General features: G+C 53.4%; 10 protein-coding genes across 10 annotated transcripts; 3 read left to right on the top strand and 7 right to left on the bottom strand.

The window, feature by feature from the left end:
• Positions 1-109: 109 nt before the first annotated feature.
• Positions 110-1762, bottom strand: LY79DRAFT_594006 (transmembrane amino acid transporter; the record flags this gene model as incomplete). Its single annotated transcript, XM_060561634.1, has 5 exons — positions 110-532; positions 596-987; positions 1058-1249; positions 1309-1570; positions 1622-1762. The coding sequence occupies 5 exons, from the start codon at positions 1760-1762 to the stop codon at positions 110-112; spliced, it is 1410 nt and encodes a 469-aa protein (XP_060408961.1).
• A 3564-nt stretch (positions 1763-5326) lies between these two features.
• LY79DRAFT_568833 (glutathione S-transferase domain-containing protein) lies at positions 5327-6453 on the bottom strand. Its single transcript, XM_060559000.1, has one exon. The coding sequence runs from the start codon at positions 6326-6328 to the stop codon at positions 5486-5488; it is 843 nt and encodes a 280-aa protein (XP_060408960.1). The 5' UTR covers positions 6329-6453; the 3' UTR covers positions 5327-5485.
• Positions 6454-6983: 530 nt separating this feature from the next.
• Positions 6984-7963, bottom strand: LY79DRAFT_568832 (extracellular serine-rich protein). The gene is made up of 2 exons (XM_060558999.1): positions 7443-7963; positions 6984-7371 (listed from the first exon to the last, which is right to left on the bottom strand). Exons 1-2 carry the CDS (start codon positions 7806-7808, stop codon positions 7168-7170), a joined length of 570 nt encoding a protein of 189 aa, XP_060408959.1. The 5' UTR covers positions 7809-7963; the 3' UTR covers positions 6984-7167.
• A 1178-nt stretch (positions 7964-9141) lies between these two features.
• LY79DRAFT_673711 (uncharacterized protein) lies at positions 9142-9633 on the bottom strand (the record flags this gene model as incomplete). The annotated part of the gene is made up of 1 exon (XM_060564212.1): positions 9142-9633. The coding sequence occupies one exon, from the start codon at positions 9631-9633 to the stop codon at positions 9142-9144; it is 492 nt and encodes a 163-aa protein (XP_060408958.1).
• A 1470-nt stretch (positions 9634-11103) lies between these two features.
• LY79DRAFT_594003 (uncharacterized protein) lies at positions 11104-11567 on the top strand (the record flags this gene model as incomplete). The annotated part of the gene is given in 2 exon segments (XM_060561633.1): positions 11104-11392; positions 11410-11567. 2 exon segments carry the CDS (start codon positions 11104-11106, stop codon positions 11565-11567), a joined length of 447 nt encoding a protein of 148 aa, XP_060408957.1.
• A 453-nt stretch (positions 11568-12020) lies between these two features.
• Positions 12021-13332, bottom strand: LY79DRAFT_414313 (uncharacterized protein). The gene has a single exon (XM_060553115.1). It carries the CDS (start codon positions 13210-13212, stop codon positions 12334-12336), a length of 879 nt encoding a protein of 292 aa, XP_060408956.1. The 5' UTR covers positions 13213-13332; the 3' UTR covers positions 12021-12333.
• On the top strand, positions 13333-14024 carry LY79DRAFT_414314 (uncharacterized protein). Its single transcript, XM_060553116.1, has one exon. The coding sequence runs from the start codon at positions 13452-13454 to the stop codon at positions 13923-13925; it is 474 nt and encodes a 157-aa protein (XP_060408955.1). The 5' UTR covers positions 13333-13451; the 3' UTR covers positions 13926-14024.
• A 236-nt stretch (positions 14025-14260) lies between these two features.
• LY79DRAFT_568826 (frataxin) lies at positions 14261-15541 on the bottom strand. The gene is made up of 2 exons (XM_060558998.1): positions 14984-15541; positions 14261-14878 (listed from the first exon to the last, which is right to left on the bottom strand). The coding sequence occupies exons 1-2, from the start codon at positions 15341-15343 to the stop codon at positions 14606-14608; spliced, it is 633 nt and encodes a 210-aa protein (XP_060408954.1). The 5' UTR covers positions 15344-15541; the 3' UTR covers positions 14261-14605.
• A 156-nt stretch (positions 15542-15697) lies between these two features.
• On the top strand, positions 15698-16837 carry LY79DRAFT_568825 (clathrin adaptor complex small chain). The gene is made up of 2 exons (XM_060558997.1): positions 15698-15847; positions 15907-16837. The coding sequence occupies exons 1-2, from the start codon at positions 15779-15781 to the stop codon at positions 16402-16404; spliced, it is 567 nt and encodes a 188-aa protein (XP_060408953.1). The 5' UTR covers positions 15698-15778; the 3' UTR covers positions 16405-16837.
• On the bottom strand, positions 16535-17043 carry LY79DRAFT_525938 (uncharacterized protein; the record flags this gene model as incomplete). The annotated part of the gene is made up of 3 exons (XM_060555792.1): positions 16535-16642; positions 16695-16768; positions 16818-17043. 3 exons carry the CDS (start codon positions 17041-17043, stop codon positions 16535-16537), a joined length of 408 nt encoding a protein of 135 aa, XP_060408952.1.
• Between the last annotated feature and the right edge of the window lie 168 nt (positions 17044-17211).

Genomic DNA, 17211 nt, shown 5'->3' with positions numbered 1-17211 from the left:
ATGAAACTCAGCAGCGTACTACAAGTGTTTGAACCAGAATGGATGGATTGGGTATATTGAACAATAAGCAAAGAGACTCCCGTGCTCTTGTGGAGCAATGTCGGGTTAACTAGACAGAGTTGGAGTTGTCCGCACAAGAGAATGCCGCCGAACCCCCGGACACCTTGTAGCTATCCAAAATCCCAACGATTGAACCATAGGCACCTGCGATCATCAGGAAGGAACCGCTGACGATGACGAAGACACTGAAGCAGACCATGGCAATCCATCTCGGTCGCTTCTCAAGCTTACCTTCCGTCCAATGGTCATAGAGCCACATGCAGCCCATTGGCTGGAAGGAAAGCAGGGTTCCGAAGAGGGCACCCACAAGAGAAACAAGACCATCAAAAACAGGGATAGAGCTGGCAATGATATACGCAATCACAGTAATGCTGAAAGTGCATCCAAGCCAGATACCCCAGTGCTTCATCGTGTTCTCAGTCAGGTGTCGGGATCCACGCAGCATACGGATGAAAATGTATTTGGCAGGAAGCTATGCACTCGTTAACCGACGCTCCTCAGTGCTACTGCAGATTCCAGAATGGGCGCAACTTACATGGATGACAAGAGTTGTCGTCACGATCAAGCCGGGGAAAGCGAGGCCATAGCATACTCTCTTCATGGTCGCGCCAGCCGAGCCCAGAGCAGGGGACGCAACATAAGAGCCGCAGAAGTAGTAAACAACGCATCCGATGGCGATGTAGGTGACGGTCACGCCACTCTGGCAGATAATGAGAGCGCGAGTGTAGTGGCGAGGGTCTCGCATTTCAGAGACAATAGAGAAGAATGCCGGCGTGCCAGCAAAGGCAAAAACCAACGAAGACAGCGCCGACGAAGCCTGTGCGAAGGTTGGGCTGCCAACGAGCTTGTAGTCAGAGACCCAATGGCCCTCTTGCGGAGCGGCAGCCGGTCGGTCTTGAACTCCTACCGCCACGGTGACGGTAAAAACTGCCTCCAATTAGCTGGTTGTTCATGTCCAACAATATATCCTTTTCAAGCAGCAAGGTGCAGCACTTACTTGAAGACATGATACAGATAAGGCCGATCCATGCGAACCAAGTGATCTTTCCCAGTGTCTGAATACTTCCGAAGCCAAAGCCGATCACAGCAGCAATAGCAACAAAGCCAGCGGTGCATGCACCGTGCAGGGTCATCGAATTGAGCGCGATCGAGGCGCCAAGCATGCCGGAGCCAGCAACGAAGATCCAGTCTGTTGGAAGACCCAAAGTCAGTCGCAAGTTTTTGAGCCTGGAAGGGAAATACACATACAGAGACAGAACACGATGCCGAAGAACTCGCGTCCAACGCGGCCGAAAAGTAGGCGTCCAACGTCATCGATGCCGTAGACCTCGGGGTGACGGAGCTTGAAAACGCCCACGATGTAGTCGGACCATGTCGTGACGGCGGCAATGCAGATTAGAGCAATGACGCCCGGGACAATGCCCAGCACATCAAAAACATTGGGAATGGACAAGACACCCAGTCCGATCTGAGTCTTCATCATGAGAGCTACAGTTCCCTTCCAGCCAACCTAACTGGGGAGTTAGCATCTGATCAGAAATGGGGTATTGGGATTTCCTACATTACGGTAGTTGGGTCCGCCTTCTTTGATTTTGCCGAAAACAGCATCGTAAGATGCGTCCATGTCCTCTAGGACATGACCAGTTTGCGAGTGTGTTGGGACAGGTCCCAACTCTTCAACGTCCTCCTTCGTGTAGCCCATATTGGTAGCAGTTGGACGCCTTCCACTTGTCGTTATTTCGTAAATATGTAGGTATCGACCGTCGTCGGGGTTCACAAGAGGCACAAGCCACTCTCAGTCTGCAGCACTATTGAAAGCTGACGAGGGCTTTGGGATGGATTGAATTTGCAGGATAGCAAAAGACCAAGACTAATGGTTGACGGAATTGAAATCTCGTAGAAAGAAAAGAGGAGCCAAGCGGGCAAGCATTGACTTTGACATGAACCGTTGCCTATTAGAAATGGAAGTCGGGAGGCACGAGAGCAACGCGCCCAAATGGGACTGGGAATGGTGCGGCTTTGTAAAATACTTGCCCGAGAGCTGCCTCACCGACCTTGGAACTATGGAGAATCGGCGGGCATTGGATGCCAAGATTTTCTTCTCTATTATCCTTACAGGCCTGCTCCCGCAAGAACCGAAGATGGCTTGCTATGGCTCGATTTAGATTACGTATCTATCTAGTATAACGACCCCATATTTTCCCCGGACTACGGGCTCTACGTCACGGCGGTATGCTTTTCAAGGGTTCAAGGGGCAAATGACTCGCCGTCTTTTCCAACGCATAGGTATTCGTAAATCATCTCTCTTTTGGTCGATGATCAACTACACTGGTTCGCCAGATCCTGTCCCGATACATTCCTCGGAATGGAGAGGTTTGTCTTGGCGCATGCATGCATCCGTAGTTCTCAGCTTCGAAAGCTTCTCAACACCTGAGCGGTTGGAGATATCGCGGAACAGTTGGATAAGAGTAGCTGATCCCTTGCAGGACTATTTGTGTATTTTCAGAAAACACCACAGAGCAACATCGCAACTGCGATATCAACAACAGCCAGTTTCCATTGTAAAGCAAACTGCACCGCCCTGACAAGTGCATCATCGTGGAGACTTCCCCGCTATGATAGCCGAGCAAGCGGAGGCGCCGTGGGCGCGACTCGCGGATAACTTCCCTTGGAGCATGGATGTATCGCCGAAGACATCCCGGGTGGACGGAGCCTCCGTTTCGAAATTAAATCATCGGGTGCCCACCCCGGTCACCCTTCCGTCCCAATTTTGTACCGTCGGGATGGCCTTCCGACTGCGCGAAAATCGAGGCCCTGTTCATCGCTACCGACCACAGCACCAGGTACACGACCTCGAGCAGGGGCATGGCACACTAACAAGATTCATACTGAGTTTCTCTTAGTCACTTGCGCAGGATTGCCTAATGCCGATGATGGGGATTGAGCCTCGAAACGTTTGACTGACCTCCGCTTCCCCGTGGGGAGAGAGGGCATGGCTATATGAGATGCCGACTGCGTCAACTCTTTGCCAAATGAATATCGAGGCTGCTTGGGTTCCCCCTATGAACCTACCGAGCCAAAGTTCGGGGTTCTCGGACGCGGCGAAATATGCATTTTAGCGACAAATTGTCCATCCCAATACCCACTGTTGCACCGAATTAGATCGTTGGACGGTTCCTCCGCGCGAATTAATGGTTGGGTGGGCATAAAATATGACAGCAAACAGTTGCACCGGTAATATCCACTCGCCGTTAAAAAGAATGGAGAGTATCCACAAACGGACAGACACCTATCACCGCAGAGTTGAGATTCCCCCTTAAAGACGAGTCTACTCCGTACAGACAAGCTGATATTGTCCCCCCCTGTCAACCTGAGAGTACCGTGCACGATAACAGCGATAAACCTCATATCCTAAAGGCTGCAGGTTCAAATCCAGTTTAAATCCAGTTTTCTTAGATTTTTTTTTTAATTCTTAAACGGCTCCGCCAGGGAGGGTTAGAATAGTACTAACCCACCCTGCTTCCTACGCTGCGCTCCAGGTCGGGATGGGCCAAGACCATCCCTTTGGCCTCTAAGATAGTTGTGTTATCACCTGAATCCACTGTCTGCTGAGCTTTATTGCTGTTATTGTGCACGGTACTCTCGGGTTGACAGGGGGGGACAATATCAGCTTGTCTGATCACTCCTCCTTAAAGACCTATGAATTACGGATCATCGATAGTAATCGCCATAATCGCCGTTATCATACACCGCCTACCGGCGCGCCACATACTTGTTTCGGCAATTATCCTCCGAAGTGGCCAGGTCGTTGTGTTGGAAGATAAGCTATGCATTGTGTATATCTGCTAATACAGTATACAATTCGTCTGCAGTCTCATACAGTGACTTCTCAAAAGCCTAGAACATTAACCTTAAATCCACTAAAACTTACTATCTTTTACTCTAACTAAGTGTCTTACTAACTTAGGTATTCAAGTATATATAACTATATGCTTTAGAATTATTAATTATTAAACTCTACTTTTTAAAAATTTATTCTCCTTATTTCTTCTGAATTAGATTGAAAAAGAGCATGAAATAAAATATACATCTTGGTATTTTCAAGGGAGTTTTACTACTTAGACCTTATAATAAAATAATAATTAAGAGAATACTCATTATATAGATAAGATAAGTAAGTTAAATCACTCTTGATATACTTCAATATACTTATTGTATCCTAAGTCTATAGATATAATTCTATTGATCCTAAGCACCTAGGGTTCTAGACTTTTGACATATAACTGTAAGCCATTGGCCTCAGCCAAAGACCCAATCCGGGGAAAGGTTATCTGAGAGGGCCTCAGCAGACAACGTGCTACCTTGCCCCAGATAGCCCCAAAGTGGTCTTAAAAACGTTGGAATCCAGAAAATGCTGCGCTGAACAGTCGTCGCTGAGTCTGCTTAGCCTCGCTGACACGCTCCCTCAATTCTCAATCCGCTCCATAATAACAAAAGGGCCAACTACTGAAGCTCGGCCATAGGAAAGTTATTGAGGGATTAGTAGCTGCGTCTTTCTCGCGATTAAGGCTGCCGTGGCTGCCTCATAAATAGTTATCCTGTCCGGAAACTGGACAAAGCTTGGGCAATGCAATGGAATCATAACATCTGGGGACGTTCTTTCGAGGCGCATTCTGTATAGGATATCGGAGCCACCGAAGATCAAGGGTGATATTAAGGCTGCTGGTTTCCCGAATTTTTCCTCGACAAGTTCTTCCACTTTGTGACAAATGCTTCTAAGTCGCATTTAGTTCTGCGCCTCACGAGACCCCTCGTCGGTTTTGTCCCAGACAAGGTTATCGAGTTCTTCTTGGCCACCGCACATTGTCGTTGTGAGAGACATCGTCACCGAGACGATGACTGGTTGGATAGCGTTGAAGATTTGGGGGGAAGAGTGTTTCCAGGCCTATGAGCAGGGAGAATACCAGTTTACAAGTGATAGACGGGATTAGATACGAATATTTGATGAAGGTCAAGCAGGTGATGAAACAGGCCGATTCTCACACCTTCAGTGTCTTGATCGGTATCGTGAATCAACGACCTTTTGTTGGAGCTCAGGCATGCGCCTCTGACTAATTTGAGGTCATGAGTGGAGACTTCTCGGTTCGGCGCCTTGGGCTGTCTGTCTTGTATATCCGTGGTGCTCTTCAGGCATGCTTGATAAGTGTTGTAGCGTGGCCGGTCCCAAATCCGCAGGATTGAGTCGGGGAAGTGGCCGATGAAAGTCAGACGGAATCACAAGGCGAAGGATTCACGAGGGTTAAATTAGTCAGTCTGGTCCCTGGCATGGTGTGTTTTGATGAACGGATAAGAGATACAGATTCAGTCCGTTTTACCCAGAGCCAGGGGCATCACACTCTGAAGAACCCCTCTTTGAATTCACTACTCAAGGCAGACTCTTTCCACCTCTAGTCGCCTGCCCTACCCCGGAGTTCGTCTTGTCTTCGGCGTACCGCTTGTACACCTCGATGTAGGCGTCTTTGTCGCTGAGTGTGTCTTTCACACTTTGTCTTTCTTCTATAGCACTGTACCATTGACCCCATCTCTTCCAGATCCTGTTTTCGTTCTCGTCTTCTCCTTTGGTAGGAATCCCAAGACCCCCCGGCTTATAGTGGTCTAAGAGAAATAACCGCATCGCCCAGGGGGCAAGCATGACGTCGACAAGACTGAAAGTTTGGCCTAGAAACCAGGGTCCCTCGGGATCCATCTCCTTGGTGAAGGTCTTGATGTTACTCAAGAACTCTTCTCGGGCCTGTTCGATGCTGTACTCCTTTTCCGGGGTGTGCTGGATGAATTTGTAGAAGCCCGGCACGATGCGCGAGTTGATGTGGTCTATCCACAGCCTGCACCTCGCGCGGTCATAAGGTGTCTCCGGAAGGAGATGCGGTCCGTAGTTATTGCCAGCATACGCCTCGTTAAGATACTCGCAGAGCACCGTGCTGTCGTACAATGGTCGTTGCTCGTTGCCCTTGACGTCCACAGGGACGGCCAGGGTCGGGACCAGGCCACGGGGGTTCATCTTGAGGAACTCGGGGTCCTTCTTGTAAGGGTTGATCTCGATGTACTGGTGCGGGATCTGCTTCTCGTGTAGCACGATCCATGATCGCTGCACAAAGGGGCAGAACCAGCCTCCGTAGAGCTTCAGCGGGTGCTCTTCCAAGTGCTCGGCCACGAACCGGGCAGCGGCACCGGTGGCCCGAGCCCCAATAGAAGTGTCGACGTTCGTCATCTCGGTTGGCTCCGTGGTTTATTTCTTGGAACAGATGTCGCGAAGCAAAGTTCCGAAAATGGTGAAAGCCCGCAGTGTTCAAGTCGCTGGAGTGGGTGATTAATGACGTGACCCCTCCAATGACGTGACTGTGATTTTGTGACTTTCCAAAAGGTGGGGAAGCGGCCCGTTGACGGAGGTCGGCCTTAGTTCGGGGGCCCACTTCAAACCCGTGTTTGCCGCTCTACGGCTCCGGGACTCTACAACTCCGGATGTATCGTTCGGACTGGCAGCATTCGTCATTTACAGCTCATCGTACTTGAATGTGAATTTCTTATCACTGATGCATTTTATCCAGGTTTTATGGAGCCTCAGCTTGCTACCTGAATCTCAAGGTGACGATTGTGCCATAGCGCTGAAAGTTAACTACAGGAGGTCAATATGCTGTGCTGGTGTCGGTAATTCCGATAATTCGGCTTCCCTTTCTCCCTCTTTTTCTTCTTTCAGATGACTTAGTGGTGGGACCGAAAAGCACGCGCTCTTGGATGCCACCGGGCTTCTTGCGAAGCTCATAGTGTGCGGAAACACACGCAAAGCAGCAGTGTTTAGGGTCTAGGTTGGTTCGTGGTGCAGGACCAGTAGAAGCAGTCACAACATTATGTTCAGGACGATGCTACTTTTATGGCAATATGAATAGAACATTATGGTACCTATGTAAGAGAGTGATAAGATGATTCCAAATCAAAAATCAGATAACCCGGTATCAAGATAACGCCGCCAAATGCAAACACCCGCCATCAATATGCAATCCATATCCACCTTAAGCCTCCTGTCACTTTCAATCGTTCGTTACTCAACACTTAAAGCTTGAAGCCTCCGAGGGGGTTGGGGTTGGGAACGACGTATCCACCCTGCTGGACAGGGGGAACGATAGCGTCCCCCTTCTTAGCGGCCAGCTCCTTGTGCTTGGCGAGGGTGAAGTCGGGGCTGTCGAAGTTCTGGTTGATCACGCCAACCATGCCGGAGTGGCAGTGCTGGCCTACGTTCTGAGCGCAGTAGTACCACTGAAAAGAAATGCAGTTGTCAGTTTACCTTGTTCCTTCTGTTGAGTGCGACCGGAGCGGGGTAGACTCACGATGGGCTTCTTGTCCTCGACGACGACTTGGAAGACGTCAGGGGCCTGGCCCTCGGGGGTGAAGAAGTTGAAGCCAGAGAAGAAGGAGGTGCCGTCGGCGAGAGGGGTGCAGGGGTCGGCGAAGTTGGACTGGGCAACCGAGTGGTTGCGGGGCAGGAAGTGCCACTCGACGATATCGCCAATCTCGGCGACGACGTTGTCCGGATCGAAGCGGAGGCCGCCGAGACCAGCAACCACGGAGTGGGTGACGCCCGTGAGGTGGGTCGTGCGGGACGGGGTCTTGCTGCCGGAGGTGCTGGTGGGGGCAGCGGAGACGGTGGCAGCGGCGGCCAGGAGGACGGCGGTGAGGTTCTTGATGGAGAACATTCTGGCGATTGTTTTGGAGGGTTTGATTTGGGTAGTTACGTGAATTATTTCTAAGAATTGAGTGAGAGACAAAGACTCTAGGAAACAAGGGAAAATAGGAAAGACTAGATAGGAAAAGTTGGGATATTAGTTTGATTGCTTGGTTTACTGTGTAGTGATGATAGAAACAACACTGGATGGACGAACATCTCGTTGCATTATATACATTTCCACAAGATGATTTCGACATTTCGGTCATCGACTCGTCGTCGCCTAGCTCACGGCGTCGTTGTACAGCCTTACGGAACGATCCTCTTCCGCGACACAGCATCACGTTCCCGGTTGGCGTTTCTCATACAGCCACGGCATCGTGAGCACGAGACCGCTCAAGAAGAAACATTCCCCAAACGAAGCTGAGCTTTCTCCAGATTGCCGCTACGCCAATATCATCGACGGAAATCAACATGGAACAAATCCTAACTAGCGCTAATTTCTTACTCTGGGAATCTGTGCCAGAAGTTGACTGGCCCCTTGCCGCGCAGCTGCGGAAACCAGTGCTTCCGGCGCGGCTAGCGGCTGACCTGGGCTTGTCTAGCGTGACAAAACAAGAAGAGGGAAAGAAGAAGAAAAAGCACGGTGGATGGATGGTGCTGGCGCACGTGGCGGAGCCGAGTATTGGAAACTCCGCCCCAATGTTGCGATGAACATTTTTCCGCCCATGTCTAATTTCGGACGCTATTACCGATCATGGGCTAACGGGTCACTAGACAACGTGGCACATGGTAAATTAGTTACATGCATCAGCCTTGGGAACTGCGGTCTCGGGAGCTACGGCCACAAGCTCTCCAGGCAGCTGTCTTGACCACGAACACGTCACGGGAATGCGCTCTGTTATCCGGTGCCGGCAGCGGACTCGAGTCAGAAATTGGCTAGACATCGAACACCACGGAATCTCGGGCGTTTGCGTTGGCAAATGCTTGCGCTGTGCAACGTATTGACAGTACTCCGTATACTCACACGGGCCTTTGCATGGCGCTTTAATCGTACATTCGCCTTTGGGGCTTCCTTGATGACAGGGGCAGCAGGCCTTGGAATTGCACCCGTTGCTAGTAAAATTCGAGGTTAACGGATCGGGTGATGACTGTTGTGATCTCTTCCTATTCCACTGCGAACCAACGTGTACGATGTATCCCATGTTTCCTCACTATGCAAAACGTAGCCCAGATCAAAAATGCAAAAGTCCTCCTTCGGCCGTAACACAGACATCTCCGTCCCGACAGACCCCCGCCACTGCCCCGTTATTTTCGTCCGAATCCTACAAGTACATAATGAAAATCAAGACAGTTGGCGGCCTTCACTTGGCATCCTTTCCGTCCCCCACGTCCTCCTCGTGCCCATCGTGGGACCCTTCCCCCGCCTCTTCCTTCTCCTGGTCCAGCTTGTACCACGGCCCGTGGATCGCGCCGGTCCCGGCGCCGACCAGGAGGCCGAGCCCGGTCGTCGGAATCGCCGTGACGCCGCCGACGACGGCGCCCACGAGGGTCCCCACGCCGGCGCCCAGCCCTGTGCCGATTCCCGCGCCGATGCCCGCGCCGCCGATGCCGCCCTGCCAGACGCCGCTCTGCAGCCGCTGCGACTGCTTCTCCAGCGACTTTGACTTTTTCTCGTGCTCGGCCGCCTCGGCGAGGATCTTCTTCTTCTCCTCAGGGTCCTCGACCCCCTCGGCGCGCTGGCGGGCTCGCTGCGCCTCCTCGGCCTCCTGCTGCGCCTCCTGGAGCTTGGCGGTCGCTTGCGCGAGGAGCTTGTCCCTCTGCGTCTGCTTTTCCTCTGGGGATGGAGAAGGCATAAGGAGGGCAAGAAAGGCGAGACGATGGAGGGCCTATCCCTTTCGACGAGGTTGTGAAATAGAGTAGGTGGGATGCAAGTGGGGTCGGGGATGCTCGGGGATTTTCGAAAAGGGAAAGATGCAGTGCGGACGCCCGTTCTTGGTCAGATTCCTCAGCAGGGAAAAGTTGAGAGGGTTTACAGTGACTATCCGCAAAGGTTTGAACGTTTTGGGATATTCGATATCTAGAAAAGTTGGCAGGGCGTTGACATCACTCGGGTCATTCTTTATTCTTGCCACACCCCCCTGCAGGCCACTGTGGCGGGATGATCTGCTCCAAGGCACGGTGACGTGCAAGCTCGGTTTAGTGCATAGAAACGGGGAATCACATGGCAGCCGTATAGCGGAACAAACTTTAGCGTCTCTACTGCATATGAAACCACGGGTAAAGGCCTACCTGGTTAATTCTACACAGAAACGATGATATGCCTTCTTGGGAATATGTAGCGTTCTGGGTAATTTTTGTTTTAGATATGCCAGGGATTAGTGCCCTTCCCGTCATCTCGCGATCGCGTTGCGTGGCATGCTCATTTCTGACCCGGTCTCCCCCTATCATAGTAGAGAATGCCGGTAAGAGCAAATACACGCAAGTTTAGCCTAGGAAGCATACGCACGCCCGTCGGGGGTGTCGTCAGGGAGGGAGACGGAGAGTCAGGCTTCATTCTCTCTCGGATTCCGATTGATTGAGTGGTTTAAATCATGGAATCGCAAATACGCGTATGAGGTATGACGGGCCAAGACGTGATTCGCGGACGATCCACCTGCAGGGCTGGCGGGGGATTTGCGGCCACGGAGCCAATCACACATGGTTCTATCTACGTAGGCCGGGCTGTCAACCCGTAAGAAGACGGACAAGGCTCGGCCCGTACCTCACGCCGGTCCCTCTCATCACGGAGTCCCTTTAGGATGGAAGAGGGAAGAGCAGGGGCCTAGGGGGAATTGTCCCATCTCCTAGAGAATCACGGCGTGATGAGATTGCCAAGGGACTGAAGGGTTCAGTGGGGATGAACTTGGATCGGACATCGTGGTCTGGGCCGCGTGGCCATGCGCAGGAGGCGCATCATTGCCCCGAGGGAGGGTTCTTCGTCTGTGTAGTCATGAAAAGTATGTACCCTATGCCAGACCTGTGCCCGAATATTGGACATGCATCCAGAAAGCTACGTTTCACGACGACGCTGAAATAGGGACACAAGACGATAAGCATACCGTGTAGACTCCTCTACTACAGGAGCTACCCGCCCGCCCACCAAAGCAGAGCTGAAGTCGGGTTCTCATCTTTTCGGAAATAAAAAAAAAATCACTTCGACCTCAACCTCGTCACTCATTCGGTCGCTCACTCAATCACCACTCACTCACCACTCACTCACCACTCACTCACCATTCACTCACCATTCACTCCCCACTCACTCACTCGACTGTCCCTACCTAAAAATGAACGACCTCGTCGACAAGCCACGTCATCACCCCCCTTTTTCTTGCCGGCGATCCCTCAGGCGCACCCAATGGCTCGCCTCTAGCCTTGATTCTCTCCTTGGCCAAGACACTCACTTCCATCCGATGGGCACCTGGATCACTTCCCCCTCCCTCAAAAGGATGGCTTTCCAGACGTACAACTGCCGTACGTCGACTCAGGGCAGCGGATCGACGGATGTCTACGTCAAAAACCCGCCACATCCACAGCAAATCTCGCAACGGGCGCAAGGAGTGCAAGCGTCGTCACGTCAAGGGCGACGAGAGCTAACAACGAGACCGCCGACCACCACTGCTCCTTTCTCGAGTTCCTGCTCGCCTCCGCCTCCACCTCTGCCCCGTCCACCGCCGCCGTCGACGGCCACTGCCCGGCCGGCTCTGGCAGCGGCGGCGGCAACAGCATCCCGGCCGCTGCCGGACCATGAACTTCGCCCACCAGCACCGCTCATGGTGAACGACTTTGTCGCAAATCCCGACGCCAATATCGTCGCTGGCGACGCCGCCGCCAACGACCCAGATCTTCACCCTCGAGCACATACGCCTCCTGCACCACCTCGAGACTAGCATGGGCACCTTCGTGTGCGCCGATGACGACCCCACGAGCACCCCCTACCCGCCATGTGCCTCAAAAACGGGCTCGGCGCCCCCTACCTCATAGACGCTCTGTTCGGCCTGGCCACCCGCCACATGGCCGGGCTGCACCCCGACTGCGCCGCCTTCCCCGCCCTTCAGGCCCCCAGCTGCGGACCCGCGCCCTCGTACTCTTCAACGACGCCCGCGAGGACATCTCGGACAACAAGTGCATCCCCATGTTTCTCTTGGCCTCCGTGCTCGACGATCACCTGCTCTGCGACACCCCCCTCGCCCACCGCCGCGACTTCAACGCCCTCCTCGACCAGTTCACCTAGGAAATCGGCTTCCAGCGCGGCGTCAGCGTCGTCACAGGGCACTCGTGGCGCGTCATCAGGCCGCTCCGGCGCAAAGAGCAACATCGACTTCCTTGAGGCCGCCTCCCGGTCCGCCCCCTCCGCTGCGTCCTTTGGCGTCCGCGTCGTCGCCGGCTTCATCAACGTCCTCAAGCTGCGCCCGCCCTACCGAGGCCCTCGTCACCCTCGCCTTCTACGCCGTTTCTCCTCCACTGATGGTGTCGCCTTTGGATCTTTGCCGACGCGGGACACTTTATATTCCGGTTCACCGCCGCCCACCTGGGTGACTACTGGTCCGAGTGGCTGACCTTCCGTATCTCTGTGATCGTCGGGTAAAGTACGGTGACAGGGGCGCGCGCGCGCACACGTGCGTGCTTCGGACAACTAGGGGGGAAAAGATCAGGTGAACTGGAGTGAAATCCCCGAAGTTCACCACCTGCAACCTCCTGCGCCCAAGGCACACGCGGGGGGGCCTGTCCTGTTTTGAGTATTGCACGTCATAAAAGAACCCGGCAAACTGGGCCCGAGTTGTTGGGATGCAAGGAGAGGGAGAGCGAGAGATCGCGCACAGTTTATCCGCCAAAACACCCAGCCGACTCGGTGACGCCCACGAGCCAAGACGCCAAGAGACGATTGATTCAACTGAACGGACAGGGTGCGGTTCTCGTCTCAACTTCGGGTTTTGCGCCGCCGCCGCCGGGCTAAAACGACATACCAAAGTCCGAAACAGGGCAACGTTCACTTGAGAGCAGCTAACCTCACCGCTCGCGAGTGGCAGAAGCACCTGGCCGCCTCTGCCAAACCGCACCACTGCGAGAGGCGCCCCGGGAGTGTCGGCTTGATTCGGGCATTCGGGTCTTGGAAGGGTGATGGGGTGCGGGCTCTCGCAGATTCTTAAATGTCTTGGGGAAAATAGCGCGTTGACTCGGTGGCGCCCATCACCGGATTTCCCGGTTTTGGTGGTAAACTTAGTAAGGAAACGAAAGAAACGAAACACACGGCCCTTTGCGCGCGCGACCTGACGTGTTGGCTTCAAGTCGCAGTACGCCAAGCAAAACATCCGCGAGTCGGTGCGGCAGCGCTCAGCCATCTTTTTTCCTGCTCCCTGCTCCCCCATCGATCCGCGCCATTGCTCCTCCTGCATATGTCTCGAGCCCGTCAAGCGCACCTCCCGCCATGGCCGTCGGACTTGACACGGAGGGTTTATCAAAAAGGGCCTGCGCCTCCCTTCCTCTTTTTCAACCGTGACCTCCAACAGGGGGCGAATTGCGTGGCCTGCCCCGATGATTCCTCCCTCGCGCTCCCGCCCTTTAAACAAGCACCACCACCGGCTTCTTCAAGCTGGCGCAGCCATTCTCATCCAGACCATTCGAGCGGCCGACCATGTCGCTCAACCCACCATTCCCAACCGACAGGTTCGGCCCTGGCTTCACGGCCCCTTCGGCCGTGACAGTGACGGAGGGAGGACGAACCATCACACTCACACCCACGGCAGGACCGGAGCAGACATCCGAAGGCTCACCATTCCCCGACAACATCCTGCAACAGTCCGGTCTCGCACCGGGGCAGATCATCGGCATCACCTTGGGCGCCACCTCGAGTCTCGTCCTCTTCGTCGTAGCCTTAGTCTGGTTCTGGAACCGGAGGAGGGCCAGGGCTCAAGCCGCCCGTGATGAGGCCCTCGACACTGTCATGGACGACCCGGAAAAGCCCGACGATGCCACGCTGATGGGCGCTAACAACGGAGAGACAACGGAACTGCCGGCTCCGAGAGCGATACACGAGATGCCCGAGACACGAGAAGGGCCGGCTGTTGAACTACCGGCCCCTGTCGAGAGGCACGAGATGCCAGCCTAACAACATCCAACTATGGCAGCGAAGATCAGCAAGGTGTAGACTTGACGTTTTGAACGGGATCCGATGAACGAAAATGGAATGAGACTTACGATACCCTCGCTACGCATTGCCCTCAATTGCAGCATTAATACGGCACGAGTCGAACTCTGTGAGAAAGACTCTCTTTCATCAAAAAGTAACACTTCCGGAGAGTATGGATGGTCAAGGTCAATGTCCTGTGTAAAGGAGAGAATGAAATGAGTCAGCAGTCGGCGACCGATATGTACGACCCACGCATGTGGTTCCATGAGCGTAGAAACATCTGTATTGTAATTAAATTGAACACAAATCAACACAATAAGTTCCAGCCTTGTTGTCAGTGAACCATTTCACAGTGCTACCCCCATCGAGAAGGGGACCCGGCAGCCCTGCCAGGATACCCGTTCAAAATAGCGCGATCCAGCGCTTGATTTACAGACATTGAGTACACAGCCCCATGAAAGCCGTTCTGTTTGTTTCTGAAGTTCGAGAGGGGAGAACTTGCTTCCAATCCTTGATAACCACCTCGAAACTCCCTATTGCCATGTTGATTACACCCCAGTTTCTTGCTTGTTTTCCAGCAGGATCGCATAAACGGCGTGCGACAGCCCAATCCAAAGGCCTACCCCTTGTTGCCATCCTCAGGCGGAACTCTTGACTGCCTACGACTGACTCTCACCGTAGGTTGACGGGGCTATACTAAGGTCGATGTCAAGTTCCTTCAGGAAAAGGTCGTCAAGAGTGCTGCCATCACGAGTGTAGACCCAGGCGCCGGAAGCAGTTCCTTCCTTGTCGTTCTGCGAGTCGCCAACAACGACCCAGTCGTAGCGCTTGGGGCCTGAAACGGGTGACGAGAGCCAGATCTGCTTGTTGGGGGGCTGTTTGTTGATCACATAGGTGCCGACCTCCGGAAACGTAACAGTGAGAACACCAGCCTGTATCGTTTATGTCAGATTCTACATCCAATACCAAATAGAGATGGTAAATAGTGGCTATGAGACAAAGTTCAATTGGGCTTCGTCAGAGGGTCGTTCGCTTACAGCATACTCAACGTCAACACCCTCACGGGTATCGGCTATCTCCTCGAGCTGCGTAAGAATGGTCTCGAGGTGAGCATCGGATAGTTCGTGATATTCGGCATCCGTGAGTTCAACGACATTCATATTGACTTCTTCCTTGGGCGTCTCCTTGACTTTGGGGTCGTCGGTATCGGGCATGATACCCCGTGCAGAAGCGGACGACGTCGTGAAAAGCTTGCGGGCCGGGATAACAGAGGCAGCAGGTTTGGAGGCGGACAAGAGGAGAGCAGAGCGGCGCGGGACTGCCAAACGGGCTTGCGATGCGATGCGGAGGGCGCGAGCGGCCCCGCCGGTGAGCTTGGTGATGTTGCTGCGGGCCATGGTAACTGTAGGTGATTGGATTTAAACCGGATTGACCGTTTCGGTTATGGTGTCGGACTATTGAGTCGTCGATCAATTGAATGAAGGAGAGAGAAGAGAATCGTGGTAGATCAATAAATTAGCTTGTTAGAAGAACGGCAGGCAAAAGGTAGCTTCAGCTCCTTCCCCACGTCACTGCAGGGTGTGACGGGAGCTGCAGGTGCAGCTTCGATCAGCGGTTGATGGAGAGAGCAAAAGCTTGGACCATTTCTGGGTCCGGCAGGGTGATTACGTCAGAAAGTCATGTGCCTGGTACGGCCAGTGCACCTTTCGATTTCGAACTGGTGCTGAGCCAGCTGGACCCCACCAAAGCGTAGCGCATCGCCCGCGGGATCGATTACTCGCCAGCATCAAGCACACCAGGAAAGTCGGGATGCTCAGACGACAGAGAATACAATGATCAACGCCTTCCTGGTCTTCAACGGCCAGGGCCAGCCTCGGCTGACCAAATTCTACACGCAGCTGGTATGCATAACCAGTCGCAAGGCACACGCTCATGGAAGTCGATTGACCCATCGCCGCAGGAAACTAGCATGCAACAGCGCTTGATCTCCGAGATCTTCACTCTTGTTTCCAACCGCCCGGCCGGCTCCTGTAACTTCCTTCCGCTTCCTCCTTTACTCGCTGCCTCGGGTACTTCACACTCGTCGTCGGAAGAGGAAAACGATGTGCCGTCTCTTGTTACCTACCGTAACTACGCGACCTTGTATTTCATCGTCATCTCGACATCGACCGAGTCGCCCCTTGCCCTGATCGATCTAATCCAAGTCTACGTTGAGGCACTCGACAAGCTCTTCGAGAACGTATGCGAACTAGACCTCATCTTTAACTTTGAGACATTGCACGCAACGTTAGGCGAGATGATTGTGGGAGGAGTGGTGATAGAGACAAATTTGGATCGCATCGTGTCTGGGGTAAGAGCGCAAGGCACCGTGGCCAAGCGACCGGTCAACGAAGGCCGGAGCGGTGGAATCGGCGGTGGACTGGGCATGGGAAGCAACTTCGTCTGGCACGGGCGGTAGCTTAGGCCATTTCTGCGAGGAATATATTTACTGTTCGAACAATGTGGTGTTACATAGGGCCTGTTTTCGCCGGGTATTAAAAATGCCACAAACTCCTTCTAATGCTGATACTTCTACGTCGACCGCGAGCTTATTTTGTTGTCTCGGTAGGAGCGGGCGCTTCGGGCGCGTCTCTACGTCTCTCGTATCGCTTGTCGGAGTCGAGAACGCCAAATACGCCGCGGAAGCGCTTGCGGATCTGGCGCGATGAGTTAGTACAGTTCGTGCTCTGGAGTTGCAAGGCTAAATACCTCTTCGGAAGGCCTATACTCCCTGCCAAAGAATTCAAGCTCGGAGAAGAATAATGTATAGCCAAGGAAACCTGCTGCCCGTTAGAACAGCTCCTGATCGGCACCGCAGTGTCCTGCACGAACCAAGGACGGTCGCAAGCTGAGCAAGCTTAACGGCTTTATTCCATCGCGGCCGCGCATACACCAATGCTAGACGTCGCTTGTACTTCTTTTCGAATCGAAGCTGGGATTGAGGCGAGAGATTCGTAAAGTCGGGAGGCCAGACTTTCTTCGTGCGGTACGGATTGTTGAAGACTGAGAGCTTGGAGCCCGCTTCTTGCGCCGCTCTTCGTACGAATGTGGGAAACATATTCCAAGCGATCGGAGCTCGTTCGTGATCACAATGGCTGGTGGTGGTGCAACGGACGAACTGAAAAGGCATGATCTAAACGATGCGGCGTCAGGCCTTCGACCATTGTTAGCATGCTAAGCCACACTTTGTGTCGCAGCCACACACATCCCTTAGCCACATTAAAAT

The sequence above is a fragment of the Colletotrichum navitas genome (assembly GCF_030913465.1).
Source record: "Colletotrichum navitas strain CBS 125086 chromosome Unknown LY79scaffold_94, whole genome shotgun sequence".
Lineage (NCBI taxonomy): Eukaryota > Fungi > Ascomycota > Sordariomycetes > Glomerellales > Glomerellaceae > Colletotrichum > Colletotrichum navitas.
This window is presented reverse-complemented; position numbering and strand designations above follow the sequence as displayed.